The following is a 15209-nucleotide window of genomic DNA, read 5'->3' on the forward strand; positions in this document are numbered from 1 at the left end:
GTGAGGGTTGTCCTAAGTCCTTCTGAGTAAGTCCCGGTTTAATTAAGATCTTATACAGTGCGGAGAGGCTTTTATCAGATCAAGTGCAAAATTTATGGCAAATAATAATGATAAGAAATAATAATACTCGGTCAAGGAAAATTACGTGGATAGTACTTGTTTTTACACTAATAAATTAAACGCTCAGCCTGGGTTAAGATAATCAAGCGTGGACGTGGTTATAAATAAATGTAGAGAATATAATGCAGAGAAATTGCTTTGGAAAGATCTTTAATATTTACAACTTCCATTGGTGTGGAACTTTCCAGCTTGCTGTGGCATGGAGGTTAAAGTAAACTATACACAAGTACTTGTCTTTTGTTAGCCATTTGTAGGTTTTCACTTTCCATATATATATGTATATGTATATATATGTTTGGCTGCGCTGGTTATTAAATTACTATGATTTTAAAGTTGTGATAGTGAGAAATTTAGAGCTGGGAAAGTGATCTTTATCAAACTTCTTGTCTCTTTATATCTGTACATAGCGGTGGTCTCATCCTGTGCCATACAAAGCCCAACTTGCTGCTCTCTGTTAAGGCCAGATAAATATCAATGAGCCATCTTATTTAAGACGCCGAAGTTGAACAACTTTCGCCTATTGATTGCTACTCCCGGTTCATAACAAATCATTTTATAAAAAGACAACGGTTGTTTTCGCTCTTCATAAAATTTAGTAAACTAATTATAACATATTTTTTTAAAATTCTCTTCATATAAATTAATTCTCAATCTACTGAAGAGTGTGCATCTTTAAAATTCTCTTCATATAGATTAATTCTCAATTTACTGAAGAGTATGCATCTTTGATTTTATGGTGACGGATGTAAATAATAACTTCAATTAAGAGTAATTTTGGAATGTTAACATAATTTTTGGGGAGAAATATTTGCAACAAAGTTTAGTGGCTTTTATTAATTTACGTAATCTGGGTTAAAAAGAATTTATATTATGAATACAAGGGTACTATTATTTTTGTGTCAAGAATATATTAATGAGGAATAATTGAAGAGATTTCCATTATATCGGTGCCAAAAAGACGTCAATGATCTCTGTTGAGTCCTTATATAAAATTTACTGCCATCTATTTACTTTTAACAGTTAGGCCTGACGCTATCTTAATTTTGATGGTCACATATATATACACACTGCTGGGTTAGAGAGAATTCATTGATAGCGACATTATCTTTTCAGAAAGCAATTCTAAATTCAAGTGTTGTAACTGCGCATTTCAACATAGTTAATATGATACTGATATTGCATGTAATGTACGGTAGACAAATTCGGGGAAATGGGCAAAAAATAGAAGCCCACGGATTTGGTAGTGAACGGACCAGTTGCCAAATCGGAGCGAGTTAGGAACAAATGATGTGGGTGGGGTGGGGTGGGAGGGGGGGAGCGCGTATTTACGCAGGTAGCCATATTCACTTGGTTTGATTATAGTTCTCATGAGAAAAAGGATAAATTAAGTACTCTTTTGATTCTAAATATAATATTCATTTTATAATATATAAAATGAGTTTTATATTTAGAATAAAAATAGTAATTAAATGCAACGTGTGTGGAATTCATCGAGGGTTGAGCTCGCAGCTCCTGTTTACTTCCGCCAGTAAATAGCAAGCGGGCCTTAATTTGAGCCGTCTGGACGGAATATAAACTAGTGGGTAGGTTCCGCCACCAGCCACTTGCCGTGAAAGGCAGCTAACTGTAGCCAAAAGGTGTCGACATACGAAAACAAACCTTGTCTGCGGTTGCGGTCTATTCGCACTTAGGAAAGAATGGATAGTGACACTGTTGCAATAGAATTCAACTTGCAATCTGTAAAGCAGCCGATTGCTATTTGATACCCCTCAAAAATAAAACACTGCTTCATATATCGGAAGGTTTGCGTGTGCGCACTGAAGACTAAACTGTTGAATTTATGACACAGAGCCTTAAATTGTTTCCCCGTATATAACGTATATGGCTTACGAAATTAGCAATAATTAGTAGCTTATTTACGATTTCGACCGTCTCCCCTCTTTTCATGATTTAAAAGTTTCCTTTGACCTAAACACAGATAGCAAAATTAATTACTACCTCATGTCCTTAATATGAGAGCCAATTGGTTAATTTGAATAGCTTAAAAAAACTAGTTAAGTTAAAAGTTAGATATTTGTAATAAATAATATAATATTTTTTTAAAATATCCTTACTAATCAAGTGTCACTTAATTTGATGAAATATTTAACACTTATAACTACCACAAGGATCACCTTAGGATAGAAAAAATAAATAAATATGAGAGACACAGTAGATTAAAACCTTATATTTAGAATCAAATTGAAAATCAAACTAACTATTATATTAAGGACTGAAAGTAGTATAAATTAGGAGCGTTTTGGCTTCATGAGTGAAGTTAACCTATTGTTACTGTAGAGTTTAATGGCACTTATTAGCTCATTTTGGATTTACTTAGGTTCTCTGAGGGTTTATCAGCATGTTTTATGAGTCGAAACAAAACACTCTTCATATATTTATCTTGTATTTTATAAATTATGACTAAAAAATTATTTATAAGTCGTTTTAAACAATATCTATATAGACACCAAGCAGCTTGCAACTTGGCAGACCGCGCTGACCTGAGCTGAAGAAATTTTTTGTTCCCGACTGCCGAGTCTCTCGTCAAGTTGCTGGGCGTGGCGTCAATACTTTGTCTTAGGGTGGTTTGTAATTATGATTTGATCAACTTCATTCGTCGAAGGACTTCGTGCTGTCGGTTTCTCGGGTACTCCTTTCTTTTTGAGTATGGCATGGGGTTCAACAGCTTTATGTGTCTCTCACGAATTTAATGTACAGTGAATCCGGCATAAGATTCTTTGTTTTTCCCCCCCTTTTCCTCCCAAGTTGTATCTGTAGGCAAGTTGCTTAAATTTTTGGCCAGACTGTAGCAAGTTGTTGAAGCATTAATGTAATTAATATCGGAATAAATAATATACTTCTGTCTTTAATATAAGAGCTAGTTAATTAATTTGAGTAGATTAAAAAATTAGATATGTTAGTTATTTGTAATATATAAATATTGTTTTTTTTTAAAATATCCTTACTAGTCAAGTATATTGGCTAGAACTATTATTATTAGAAGGACTAACTTGAAAAATAAATAAATAAATATAAGAGACAAAGTGAATTAAAGTCTTATATTTATAATCAAAATAAAAATTAAATGAGATCGAGGATGACTCTATTTATTGATATAAGAAACACTTTTTTTTAAAAAAATTAAAGTACTTATTATTATTTTTCTATTTTTTGTTCTTATTCAAGAATAAAGAGAGGAAAGAAATATTCTTCTTTATTTCCTATGCAATAGTGACTGCTTACTGGTGGGAAAAACTGAGGGTGTTATTACGAAATTTTGTTTTTCTACCTACATATTATATTTAAAAGCTTGTAGCTAAGTACTTAACCTATTTTCTTGAGGCAAAAGCATACCTTTGATTTTCTAACTCTATTAATTTGATTCTTTAATTTTAAAAAAGCATCCTTCCTAACTCTGGTTGTATGGTTATTTCGATGACGTACATTGATCGCCTCATTAAAAAAATTATACAAATTTTACACTGCGTGTGTTTCCAGGGTTGTTTTTCCACCGCAAAATCGCGCCTCCGAGGGGAATAATGATGATGATGATGAAAGGAACAGATTCCAATTCCATACAGAGGACCTATAAACATGCTTTTTCCATCTCACGAAATAAAGCCCGATTGTTGACAGCATCACAAGCTGGCCTGATGGCGTCTGGAATCACAGGCTTGTTTCTCCCACATGACGTTTATTCTGGCCGTGAATGTGAAACCAGGAATCAAAGAGTAACGGTGTTTCTTTCACCTTCTCAAGAATACTTTCATAAAAGCTGAGAACATCTTTATACTTATCTCATATATAACTGTAAAATAGCTTCTAAAAACCTATATATATATATATATATTATGCCCTTGTGTATTGAGCTGCGAATTTACGTTTTTTTTTATTTTTTCACTTGCAATCCAAAGAAGAAGGCATTATACCTTTCCAGTACCCAGAAAAACAAAAAAAAACCAGGTGGATTCGAACTCGTCGCTGTTTTGCTTTTTTTCAGGGCCACTAGCTGCGAAGTTACTGTGGCCTGCCCATGGATTTAGTGTTAGGCCCCACAACTCCACATCCAGTGCCCACTTGATCGCAAAATGTCAGAGGCGGCAGCGTTGAGGGGAAAAGTGGTCACGCCACAACCAGCCAATCGCGGCCCAACTCTGCAATCGCTTAAGACCCAAAAAACATACCCATTCTCAATCGCCCCCTCATGCCCAAAAAGTGTTTGATTAGTAAATCCTTCAAAATTGTTATTACTCTCCCGTCTTATTTACTATAAAGCAAAGGGTGAGTTTTTTGTTTTTTTAAATATAAACTACCTCATTCATTTTGTTATGATTATATATACACAGACACACGTCTAGTCCCTGTTTTGAAATGGTGGACGCTGCTTTTATTCCGTACTTCTCTGAGTTAAACAGTAAAATAAAAAAACAAAGGCCCAATAGCAATCAATCTCACAAAAAAGCTTTACATGCTGCGGCTATTACGACCATCACAGACATGGTAATGAGCAACAATATTGGATATGAAGCAGGTCCACTACAGAGCCTAGACCTCGTATACATACGAATAACGATGGCTTCAAAGACTCAAGGGTGCTGGTAATAATCCAGAATCCTTGAAACCGAAGAATATGTTCCCAGGACTCCACTACCAATTCCAAATGCAATCACCCCAACACTCACAGCCACCTTTGCAATTTCAGAGACACAAAACAAACCCCCCCCCCCCCCCCCAACAAGAAAAAGAAGAAGTCAGCAGCTAAATATTTAACCATCAATTATTTAGCAGTTAATTGATCAGGAAGCAATTCAATTACCTGGGTTTTTGGAGCTCTTATCCCTGCAATTTTCAGAAAACATGAAGTTGGCACCACCACCGTCTGCAAAATATGGCATTATATTCCCACGTCAGATCCAAATTTTCCTCGCAATAAACTGATGCAGAGTGGGCCAAAACAAGGGGAAAACGGGCGATGATAGAATTAAGATTCTACCCAGTTTGTAATGAGAACATCCATCACCAGATATTGAGTACACTATTTATCTTACTGAAAACTGAGACTTACCACGAGTATACTGAGTAGTGAGCCAATCAAAGCCATCACAAGCCCTGGTATACATATGACGTTATAACAAGGTAACATAGTGTTATTTGAGAATCTGAACTTACTGGAAAAGAATAACGTAACATATTGCAAATGACCAAGACTTAACCGAAAAAAGGAATCAGAAAAGCAACGCAAACTGTAGATATAACAATTGATGTTCTCAGAATCACGAAACACCTATTGTTATGTGAAACTTCAGCCGGCAGCAACTCCTCCACACTCCTCGCGAGTGGGATCATCAATAAAGCATACTTGTCCATCATTAAGGAACACTAACATATATAACATCTGATGGTTCAAGTGAATCCATGTGCATACACACACACACACATTAGAGTTTCATGCATAAATCAGTAATTAAATTTATGGCAAGAAAGGATATTTGGTGAATGTGTTGATCACCTGAAACACCAAGCAAACACAGAGATCAGAAACCACGCGCAACAAATCGGTTCAGGGAAAGGCAGACCAGGCCACAAGTTTTCATATTATACTCACTGTCGTCCACAGTGCAACTTTAGAAGCAAAAGCATGTGGTGGCATGTTTAACGTTATCTGAGGGAGAGTGTATTGACCATAGATCAGATATCCAACGACGGCAACGCTCCCATACATTAAAAAGCACAGAAGAAAGCTGTGCATAGAGAAATGAGATGAGTGAAGAGATGAATCAGAAAGAAGAGATCAAATAATGTTTGTCAATCGGTAAGTTGGGTATGTACCATATTATTAAGGCCTTGGTAAATTTTGTTTTGTCAGCCATTGACAGGTAAATGTTAGGGAAGACTGGATGTCCGGCATAACAAAACCCAGAGATACCGATAGCATAAGGGATTCCTCTCCAATTCACTAGCTGACCAGTGGGATGTGATCCCATACCTTCTGTTGCTCCAACCACAATCACAGACACAAGTACTAAAATTGTTGCTAAAACCCCTCCAGCTGCAGATTGTCATGTACGATGAAAGGTAAAAGAAGATACGTAAGTGCGTGTCATCAGGCTTTAAATTAAAAAGTGAAAGCAAAGGGGCTCTAGTGGTTAGTGAATTGGGTGAACCTGAAAGATAGGATATTTTGCGAAAGTCCTTCAACAACACAGTAGGGAGAACAACGAGGGCGGCCAAAACTCCAAACAGATGGCTGGAGTCCAGTTGGATACTACCAGTGTCCAAGGATGCTCCGGGAAACAACCTTGCAAGGTTATCTCCTTCCAGGATAATTGATTCCACACAATATGACTGCATTCGGTGAACACATCTCTTACATTATTGCAGAGCATTCTTCTTTTTTTTTTTTTTTAAGGAAAAAAAGATTAATTAATTAGGAATAGTTTGTTGTGTCGCACTTACATATAATTCAACGTACAGAATAATCTGCAGCAATATTTAAAAAAATAGTATGAGTAAACATTTAGTATTAAAACCAGACAGATTAAAAACACTATATGTAAAGTTCTTTCTCACGCGTGATAAAGAATTCAGAGTTTTTTTGTGTGGTCAAATAATGAATTTAGACCAAACATGGAAAATTGCAACAAAAAAATAATATCCTACCTTACGGTCAAAGCCTTAAGATCCTATGCTAAACATATAAGATATTTAGTATTTAAGGCGAACATAAGATCAAGACCTTAGAAAAGAAGGAAGGAAATTATAATAAGTAAAAGCATCAATACACCAAAAAAAAAGGAACGCCTCTATTTAGATACACTTCAAAATGTACATGTATTGTTTTTTCCAAATTGTTAAATTAGAACGCTAATGAAAATTAAAATTTAATTTTAAATTATTTTATACTTTTGTTTTTAATCTATTATGAACAGTTATTTTTATAGTTTAACCACCTGTCGTCGAGATTTTTTTTCTTTGCGTTATTTATTCTTCTGATTTAATTTGTTATTGTATATTTATATATTTTAAGTATAAATCTTATATTGTGATTTAAATAATCTAACGCGAACTCATAATACAAATTTTATAATTTATGTTGGTGCAAGGGCAGCTTGGTGAAACACTTGCGGGGGAAAAACAAAGAAGGGACTATGATAACTAATAAAACTCGGCACAGTTGGTAAATGGTTAGATCTTTTAATTAAACTAACATGGCGTTTTAGTTATGAATCAGATTATGTGAGTGGAAATTAAAAGGCTTTTTTGGAGAAAAGCAAAACCAACTTTGGGGATTTTTATTCCTTCAAGTTGTTATTTTTATAGCACCCCTCTAACACCGATCGTGGTAAAGATGAGGTAGAAGGGTGACCGATCGATGGTACTTTTATATACGAGTTCTGCAACTTTAATTTAGAACTTCTACGCTTACTCTCTTGCAACCTAGGCAATAAACATTTACTATTTAACCGTGACTATTGGCACGGGTAATATGTTGAATTATTGAATTTGTTCAAAATTAATACTTTCCTGATCCTTAATATACGATCTAATTAGAAAGTTGATATTAGTTCTATATGTAAGACCTATTTCATATGTTTATTAATTTTTTTTTGAATTAACCTTACTGGTGTTCATCTAAAAATAATGAAATAAGAGAAGGAGGAAAGAAATTAAAGAAGTTACTTAGGATGTTTTAGAAAATATATATCATATTAATTAATATTCTCGTTAATTAGATCCTATATTACATGAGTTACCAAGCGGTGTAACAGGTTGTTTAATTTCGAAGAGAAAGAGAGCATCATACGGAGACAGCAAGACGACCATATCTTCCAAAAGCAGCTTCTCCAATATCAGGGTAGGTTTTGATTCCCGGTCTCTCCTCAAAGCACTGCTTCATAAGATGCGCCGTATAGCAGCACACAACCGCGAACAGTGACAACAACACTATGCTCGCCCACCCAGCTTCTTTCACCGCGCTTGGCGCCGACAGAAGCCCTACGCCTGCCAACACATTCAGCCCTGCGTTCCATAATCATGTCAGTCACCGCCAGTTACATGCACACACACACACAAACAGGTGAGAGAAGCAAAAAGAGATTGATCAATACCATTAAAAACTGTTTGAGTGAAGCTGCACACAGAACCAGCTGCTGATTCTCCGGTGTGTTGTTCATGATGTGGAGCACCGTTATGCCTCGCTGATGAGATGCTTCCCAACCCATCATTCTGAGCGTGATCACTGCCTGCTTCGTTACCAGATAGAAAAGGAGCCTTCCCGTCGAGCTCAGAGTCGCCGCCTTTTGAAGTCGTAAAACTTGAATACATCGCCCCTGGTGTTTGAAGAAGCCCTCCAAATTGTGGTGATGCCGTAATTGCGTAAGCATCAATAGTCTCCCTGTCATTACAAAATCAATATATATAAACAATGTTATATTGGAGAGAAAATCGAGGCGATCGCCTGAGTTCAGACGGACGATCTGAAGAAAATTGCCGATAAATGGCCGTGGGGGGCCATTCGCCGGTGAATGACCACGGTGAATGTACGGTTGATAAATGATGCTGGAGTTATAAATGATGCTGGAGTTCAGTGGGCAGATATAGAATAGAAACACACAATATTAATTAAAGCGCTTACTTATAGCTTTGTGGCCATTGACGAGAAGAGAAAGCCTCCGCCGCTGCTTCGTGATTTTCTCCTTCATCATTTCCGCTACCTCTCACAAGGTTGGTAGTGTCGACGTCTCCAACTTCCTCATCATCATTTTGATCCAAACAATACTCATAGCTTCTCTCGTTCTCAATGCTAGTCATTTCAGTCACTAGCTCAAGCTCCTTCAGAAGCCCTGCACGCTTAGCTTCTGCTGCTGCTATATATATCTATTGAACTTGTTACTTATGCCAACCAAACAAAAAACGTTTTATTCTGTGAAAGCGTGAACAGCTCCACAGTAGAGTAAAATGGAAGCGGTGAATGCATAGATGGATGCAGAGAATGGTGGGAACGGTACGATTTGTATTGTTCTTTGAAATTCAATAACAGGAAGTATAAAAATATATAATATCTCTTATAATGCTCCAACTTTTCAGACTTTTTTTCTTGTAATGTATCTTTGAAATTTTTAAGATTTTTTTCTTAAAGAAAAGGCTATAAAATTATGCATTTTTAGAAAAATCATAAAAATTCAAAACTGCCTCTAAAAATAAAGCTTTACAAAATGATTATTTTCCACAAAAATGGAAATGCTTTCTAAAAATAAGGCTTTAGAAAATTATGCTAAGAAACAAACTGGTGCCCAATAGTACGGTGGATATGAATGCAATTCCGTTAAAAAGAAAAATTAAGAGCTCAGAAAGGGACAAATAAAATGAGAAAAGGGCGACAATGTCAATGCCGTGAACAACAACCTTTAATCTTGATGGGACTATCGTGTCTTCATCCAATTGGCTCAGCTTTAACGGCTTCTTGCCCTAGAACCACTTTTATAATATCATAATACTCATCAACTAAGATTTAATATTTAATATTTTTTAAAAAATATTTTTTTAATAAGTACATAATTCAAAATAAATATAATCTTTTAAGTATAATTTTTTAAAAATGAATTTTTGTTTAAAAATTAATAGTTAAAAATTTTAAATTTAGATTATTAAAACTGGTATTCAATAATTTAGATTTTATGACAAGCGAAACTCATTCTGTATTCCTCCTCACACTGCTTAGCACGTGTCCCTGCCTGGGCCTCCCAGTGGGTCCCCTTTTTCACGATGAGTCCCCTTCAAAGCCCAATCATTTTGGAGTCATTTACTTACTTACAAGGAATGTCTTGGGTTCCTTGTGGATCTAATTTCGGTGCTCATTATAATAATAAGTAATTTAAATTTATCAAATATAAATCATCTATATCTTATTAAGATGACTTGGATTTAATTTCTTTTTTATCTTTTCAAAATAATTATTTTTAATATGTATAGAATCTAAAATAAAAATAATCTCTTAATTATTATTTTTTATAAAAAAACTTATTTAAAAATAAATAATTAAAGATTTTAAATCTATACCGTTCAAATCAGATATAGAAGGTGCATATTTGATGAGTTTAGAATGCTGATTAAAATGATTAGCAATGAAGCTGGTTTCCCAACAAAAAGAATAAACATAAATACAAGAGATAAGACCCCGTACCGTGAGCCACGAGTCTTGCAGAACCAAGATAAGATAAGAGCGATTCCGACAATTCCCTTTTAGCGCGTGTGGAAGTTGTTACGTCACTCGAGGATAACCTCATTTTTAATGAAATTATACGACAGTCAACAAAGGTCGACCCAGTTTGTAATAAGTGAACTTATAATCTGTAAGGCTAGCAGTTCAAATTCTATTGTATATGTGAGTATTTTATTAGTGAATGATTTATAAGTATATTTGTAAATGTTTTTTAATATCTAAAAATATGCCTGGAATCTAGTGAGCCACCTTTGTATTGGATCCAAAGGTTTTATGCAGTTCACTCGTCCACTCACAGGTGAAGTTTGCAGTCCGCTTTTCATGAGGTTGAAGTCTTGGGCTTGGGCTCCATTGCACCAAGGCTTCCAACTGACTTTTCCGTTTCATTTTTAATATTTTCTTAATTAAAGATGTTTTGCTATTTTATACATCTTTTTCTTTCCCCCCGTGGCCATATCAACACGTCATTAATAATGATTCCTGGACTCATCAATCATTTTTTGGATTTCAAGTGAAAAAAAGCAAGAAGAAGACCAGACCTTATAATCTCGATTTATTTAGGCCATTATATATGCAAATCACTGAATAAGTCATGGACGTATGAGTGAGTGGAAATTTTGAGACGAGGAATGAAAAATGATTTGTTTCTTTGGGTATATGATGAAATAGCCCCTTGTGTAGGATAAATACAAGCAATGTAATAAGTAGACTTATTTTCTATTGAAATTGAACTGAGAATGTCAAGAATGCTTGTGTTCTCTCAAGCAAATCGAGAAAAGGAGGGAATCATACATATGAAAGAAAAACCCCAATCAACAGTAGCCCCCTTCTAAGAAAAAATGTGCATCCTAAACTCCAATAATTACCAGCCGTTCTCTCTGGCCAAACCAGAATCAAAACCATTCTAGTGATTGATGAACAAGAATTATACATATGAAGGATAAGTATAAAGGAGGTCCAATACAGAGCTTAGACCTCATGTAGATATGATTGACGATCTAGTATGTATCCAGAATCCTTGACACTGAAGAATATGTTCCCAGCATTGCACTAGCAAGTCCCAGTGCAATCACCCCAACACTCACAACCACCTTTATAATGTCAGAGACAGAAAAACAAACCCGAAGAAAAAGTCAGCAGCTAAAACTATGAACATTAATTATTTTTCAGTTCATTAAGCAGGTAGCCATTACCTGAGTTTTTGGAGCTCTTCTTCCTGCAATTTTCAGAAAACATGAAGCTGGCACCACCACTGACTGCAAAATATAGCATTATGTTCCCACGTTACATTCAATTTTCCTCGCAATAAACTGATGCAGGGTGGGCAAACAAGGGGAATGAAAACGGGTGATAGAATTAAGAGTCCACCCAGTTCATTTTATCAAGGCAGATGCAAGCTATAAATTTACGTACTATCAAAACTTCTGAATCACTAAACATTAAAAGTTTATTCATTAAGCATATTTTCTCCCCAAAAAGGTCCACAGACTAGGCTATATACACTTCCCTCCTTTTATATATATGTGGGGAACAACATTTTTCTCCTCACCAGCACTCAATGACGAATGCCTGTTTCCTCCATGTACGGTGACAAATATTTTATAATAAGAACAGCAGCATAATATTTATCTTACTGTAAGATTGGGCTTACCACAAGTATGCTGAGCAGAGAACCAATCAAAGCCATCACCAGCCCTGAGATATGACATTATAACAAATATCATAATTTACAGTCATTCAGCCCGTAGCATATAATGAAACTTGAAAAAAAAAAAGAAAAAAAGAAGAAGACTAAAACCTAGCCAAGAAACAAAATAACTAAATCACAAGTAAATGTTGCCTCTCCTTGCCTATACTTGAAACTTGCGCCCTCATAATAGCCAGTACCACATAAGGCTTTCTGCCTTGGATTGTCTGAAGTTATTTGAGAATCTGAACTTGCTCGAATAGAACAAGACAACATGCTAGAAAGTATCAATACTCACCGAAAAAAGGAATCAGGAAAGCAACACAAACTGTAGATATAACAAGTGATGTTCTGAGAATCACGAAGCACCACTTGCTATTTGAAACTTCAGTCGGCAGCAACTCCTCGACACTCCTCGCGAGTGGGTTCATCAACAAAGCATACTTGGTCATCATTAAGGAACACTAAAATAACACTGATGGATCAAGTCAAGCCACGTCCATATATTTGAGTTTCACGCATATAAACAAGTAAATTTATGGCAAGAAAGGATATTTAGTGAATGGGTTGATCACCTGAAACACCAAGCAACACAAAAATCAGAAACCACGCGCCACAAATTGGTTCAAGAGGAGGCAGACCACAGGTTTTCATGTTATACTCACTGTAGTCCACAATGCAACTTTAGAAGCAAAAGCATGTGTTGGCATGTTCAACGTTATCTGAGACTGAGTGTCTAGACCAAATATCAGAAATCCAATGACTGCAACGCCCCCATACATTAAAAAGCACAGAAGAAAGCTATACACGGAGAAATGAGATGAGTGAGGAGATGAATCAGAAAGAAGATCAGATAAAACGTTTGTCCATAAGTAAGTTGGGTACGTGCCATATTATCAAGGCCCTGGTAAATTTTGTTTTGTCAGCCATAGACAGGTAAATATTAGGAAAGACTGGATGTCCCGCATAGCAAAATCCAAAGATACCGATGGCATATGGGATTCCTCTCCAATTCACTAGCTGACCGGTGGGATGGAATCCAATACCATCTGTTGTTCCAACCAAAAACACAGACACAACTACTAGAATTGTTGCAATCACCCCTCCAGCTGCAGATTCTCATGTAAAAGAAGATACGTAAGTGCATGTCAAGCTTTCAATTAAAAAGTGAAAGCAAAGGGGCTCCAGTATTTAGAGAATTGGGTGAACCTGAAAGATAGGATATTATGCGAAGGTCCCTCAACCAAACAATTGGGAGTACAACAAGTGCCGTCAAAAGTCCAAACAGATGCATGGAGTCCAATTGGATGCGGCCAAAATCCAAGGATGTTCCGGGAAACAATCTTGTGAGGTTATCTCCTTCCAGGATAATGAACTCCACGCAATATGACTGCATTCGGTGAAAACTTGTCATGCATTTGATACTTATTTTTAGAAAATAGAAAAAAGATCAATTAATTAGGAATAGGTTTGTGGCACACTTACATATAATTCAATGTACAAAATAATCTGCAATAAATAAAAAAAAATGGTAAGAGTAAACATTGTGTATAAAAACAGTGGCGTGCAAGAATTAAAAACAATGTATGCGATAGATAATTCAGACATTTTTTGTCAAATATAGAATATTTAGTATTTAAGGCGAACATAGAGATCAAGATTGAAGACTTAGAAAAGACGGAAAAGGAAAGTACGATAACTTAAGTAAAAGCACGCCGATACACCGAAAAAAGAAATGCACCTATGTAGATATATTCCAAAATGCACCTGTATTTTTTAACTTGCCAGTATTAAATCGTAACGAGAACGAAAATTAAAATTGGAATTAAAAATTTAATTTTGACTTATTATTTTATACTTTTGTTTTTAATCTATGGTGAAAGTTTTATTTTATAGTTCCAAGTACCTGTCAGATACTTTTTGATTGATTTAAATACGCATAGCGCTGCTTGGTCAAACCAATATGTGGCCGAGAAACACGATCCAAATGGAAAACACTTCAAAGTTCAAACTGTCAAGAAAGAATTCAACACACACACACACACAAACAGAGGAACATACGGAGACAAGAAGACGGCCAAGTGGTCCAAAAGCAGCTTCTCCGATGTCAGGGTAGGTTTTGATTCCTGTTCTGCTCTCAAAGCACTGCTTCATAAGTTGCGCCGTGTAGCAACATACAACCGCGAACAGCAACAACACCACCATGCTCCCCCACCCTCCTTCTTTCACTGCGCTCGGCACCGACAGAAGCCCTATGCCTGCCAGCACATTCACCCCTGCGTTCTCCACACCACGTTTACGTTATATTTAATCATGTCGTCATCGCCACTTACATATATATATCACACACATCTGCACACACACACAAAGTTCAACCCCTCTGGGTACGTACGTAGATGAATCATCCTGCTCTTGCCCCTTAAAAAAAACAGGTAAGAGAAGCAAAAAGGGATTGATTAATACCATTGAAAACTGTTTGAGTGAAGCTGCACACAGAACCAGCTGATGATTCTCCAGTATGTTGTTTGTAATGTGAAGCGTAATTCTCTCTTGTTGATGACTGCCTTCCTGGCCCAACACTCTGAGAATGACCATCAGGGCCTTCCTGACCAGATAGAAAAGGAGTCTTTTCGTCGAGGTCAAAGTCGCCTTTTGAAGTCCTAAAACTGGAATATATCAGGCTTGGCGTTTGAAGAAGCGCTCCTAAATGTGGCGACGCAGCAATTGTGTACGAATCAATTGTCTCTCTGTCATAACAAAATCACAAATGATGTCAAGTCAGAGAGAAAATTAAAGTGGTTGCCTGAGCATGGAGATCTGAAGAAAATTGCTCACAAATAGAAGAAAATTATTTTCTCGAACACGGCTAACGAATGAGGCTAAACTTCAGGGGGCAGCTATGGATATCAGAAGCTCAAAAGAAAGACAAGCTTACTTATAACTTTGTGGCCATTGACGAGAAGAGAAAGCCTCCGGCGCTGCTTCATCACTTTCTTCATCGTCCCCCTCGCCTTCATTACCGTTACCTCTCAAGAACTCGGTAGTGTCGACGTCTCCAACTTCTTCATCGTTCTGATCCAAAAAATACTCATCACAGCTACTCTCATTCTCATTGTAAGACATTTCAAAATTCCTACAAGC

The 15209-nt window shown here is 36.2% G+C and overlaps 2 protein-coding genes across 2 annotated transcripts; both read right to left on the bottom strand.

Moving 5' to 3' along the window:
* Nucleotides 1-4580: 4580 nt before the first annotated feature.
* On the bottom strand, nucleotides 4581-15191 carry LOC114720069 (amino acid transporter AVT1A-like). The gene is made up of 11 exons (XM_028905675.1): nucleotides 15004-15191; nucleotides 14532-14815; nucleotides 14130-14344; nucleotides 13554-13577; nucleotides 13278-13458; nucleotides 12958-13177; nucleotides 12734-12869; nucleotides 12367-12532; nucleotides 12033-12076; nucleotides 11575-11637; nucleotides 4581-4847 (listed from the first exon to the last, which is right to left on the bottom strand). Exons 1-11 carry the CDS (start codon nucleotides 15189-15191, stop codon nucleotides 4746-4748), a joined length of 1623 nt encoding a protein of 540 aa, XP_028761508.1. The 3' UTR covers nucleotides 4581-4745.
* LOC114720060 (amino acid transporter AVT1A-like) lies at nucleotides 5368-8970 on the bottom strand. The gene is made up of 8 exons (XM_028905661.1): nucleotides 8795-8970; nucleotides 8268-8554; nucleotides 7964-8178; nucleotides 6616-6639; nucleotides 6324-6504; nucleotides 5989-6208; nucleotides 5765-5900; nucleotides 5368-5538 (listed from the first exon to the last, which is right to left on the bottom strand). Exons 1-8 carry the CDS (start codon nucleotides 8968-8970, stop codon nucleotides 5368-5370), a joined length of 1410 nt encoding a protein of 469 aa, XP_028761494.1.
* Nucleotides 15192-15209: the final 18 nt, after the last annotated feature.

Source organism: Neltuma alba, unplaced genomic scaffold, assembly GCF_004799145.2.
Source record: "Neltuma alba isolate B1F8T4 unplaced genomic scaffold, ASM479914v2 tig00011962_pilon, whole genome shotgun sequence".
Classification (NCBI taxonomy): Eukaryota; Viridiplantae; Streptophyta; class Magnoliopsida; order Fabales; family Fabaceae; genus Neltuma; species Neltuma alba.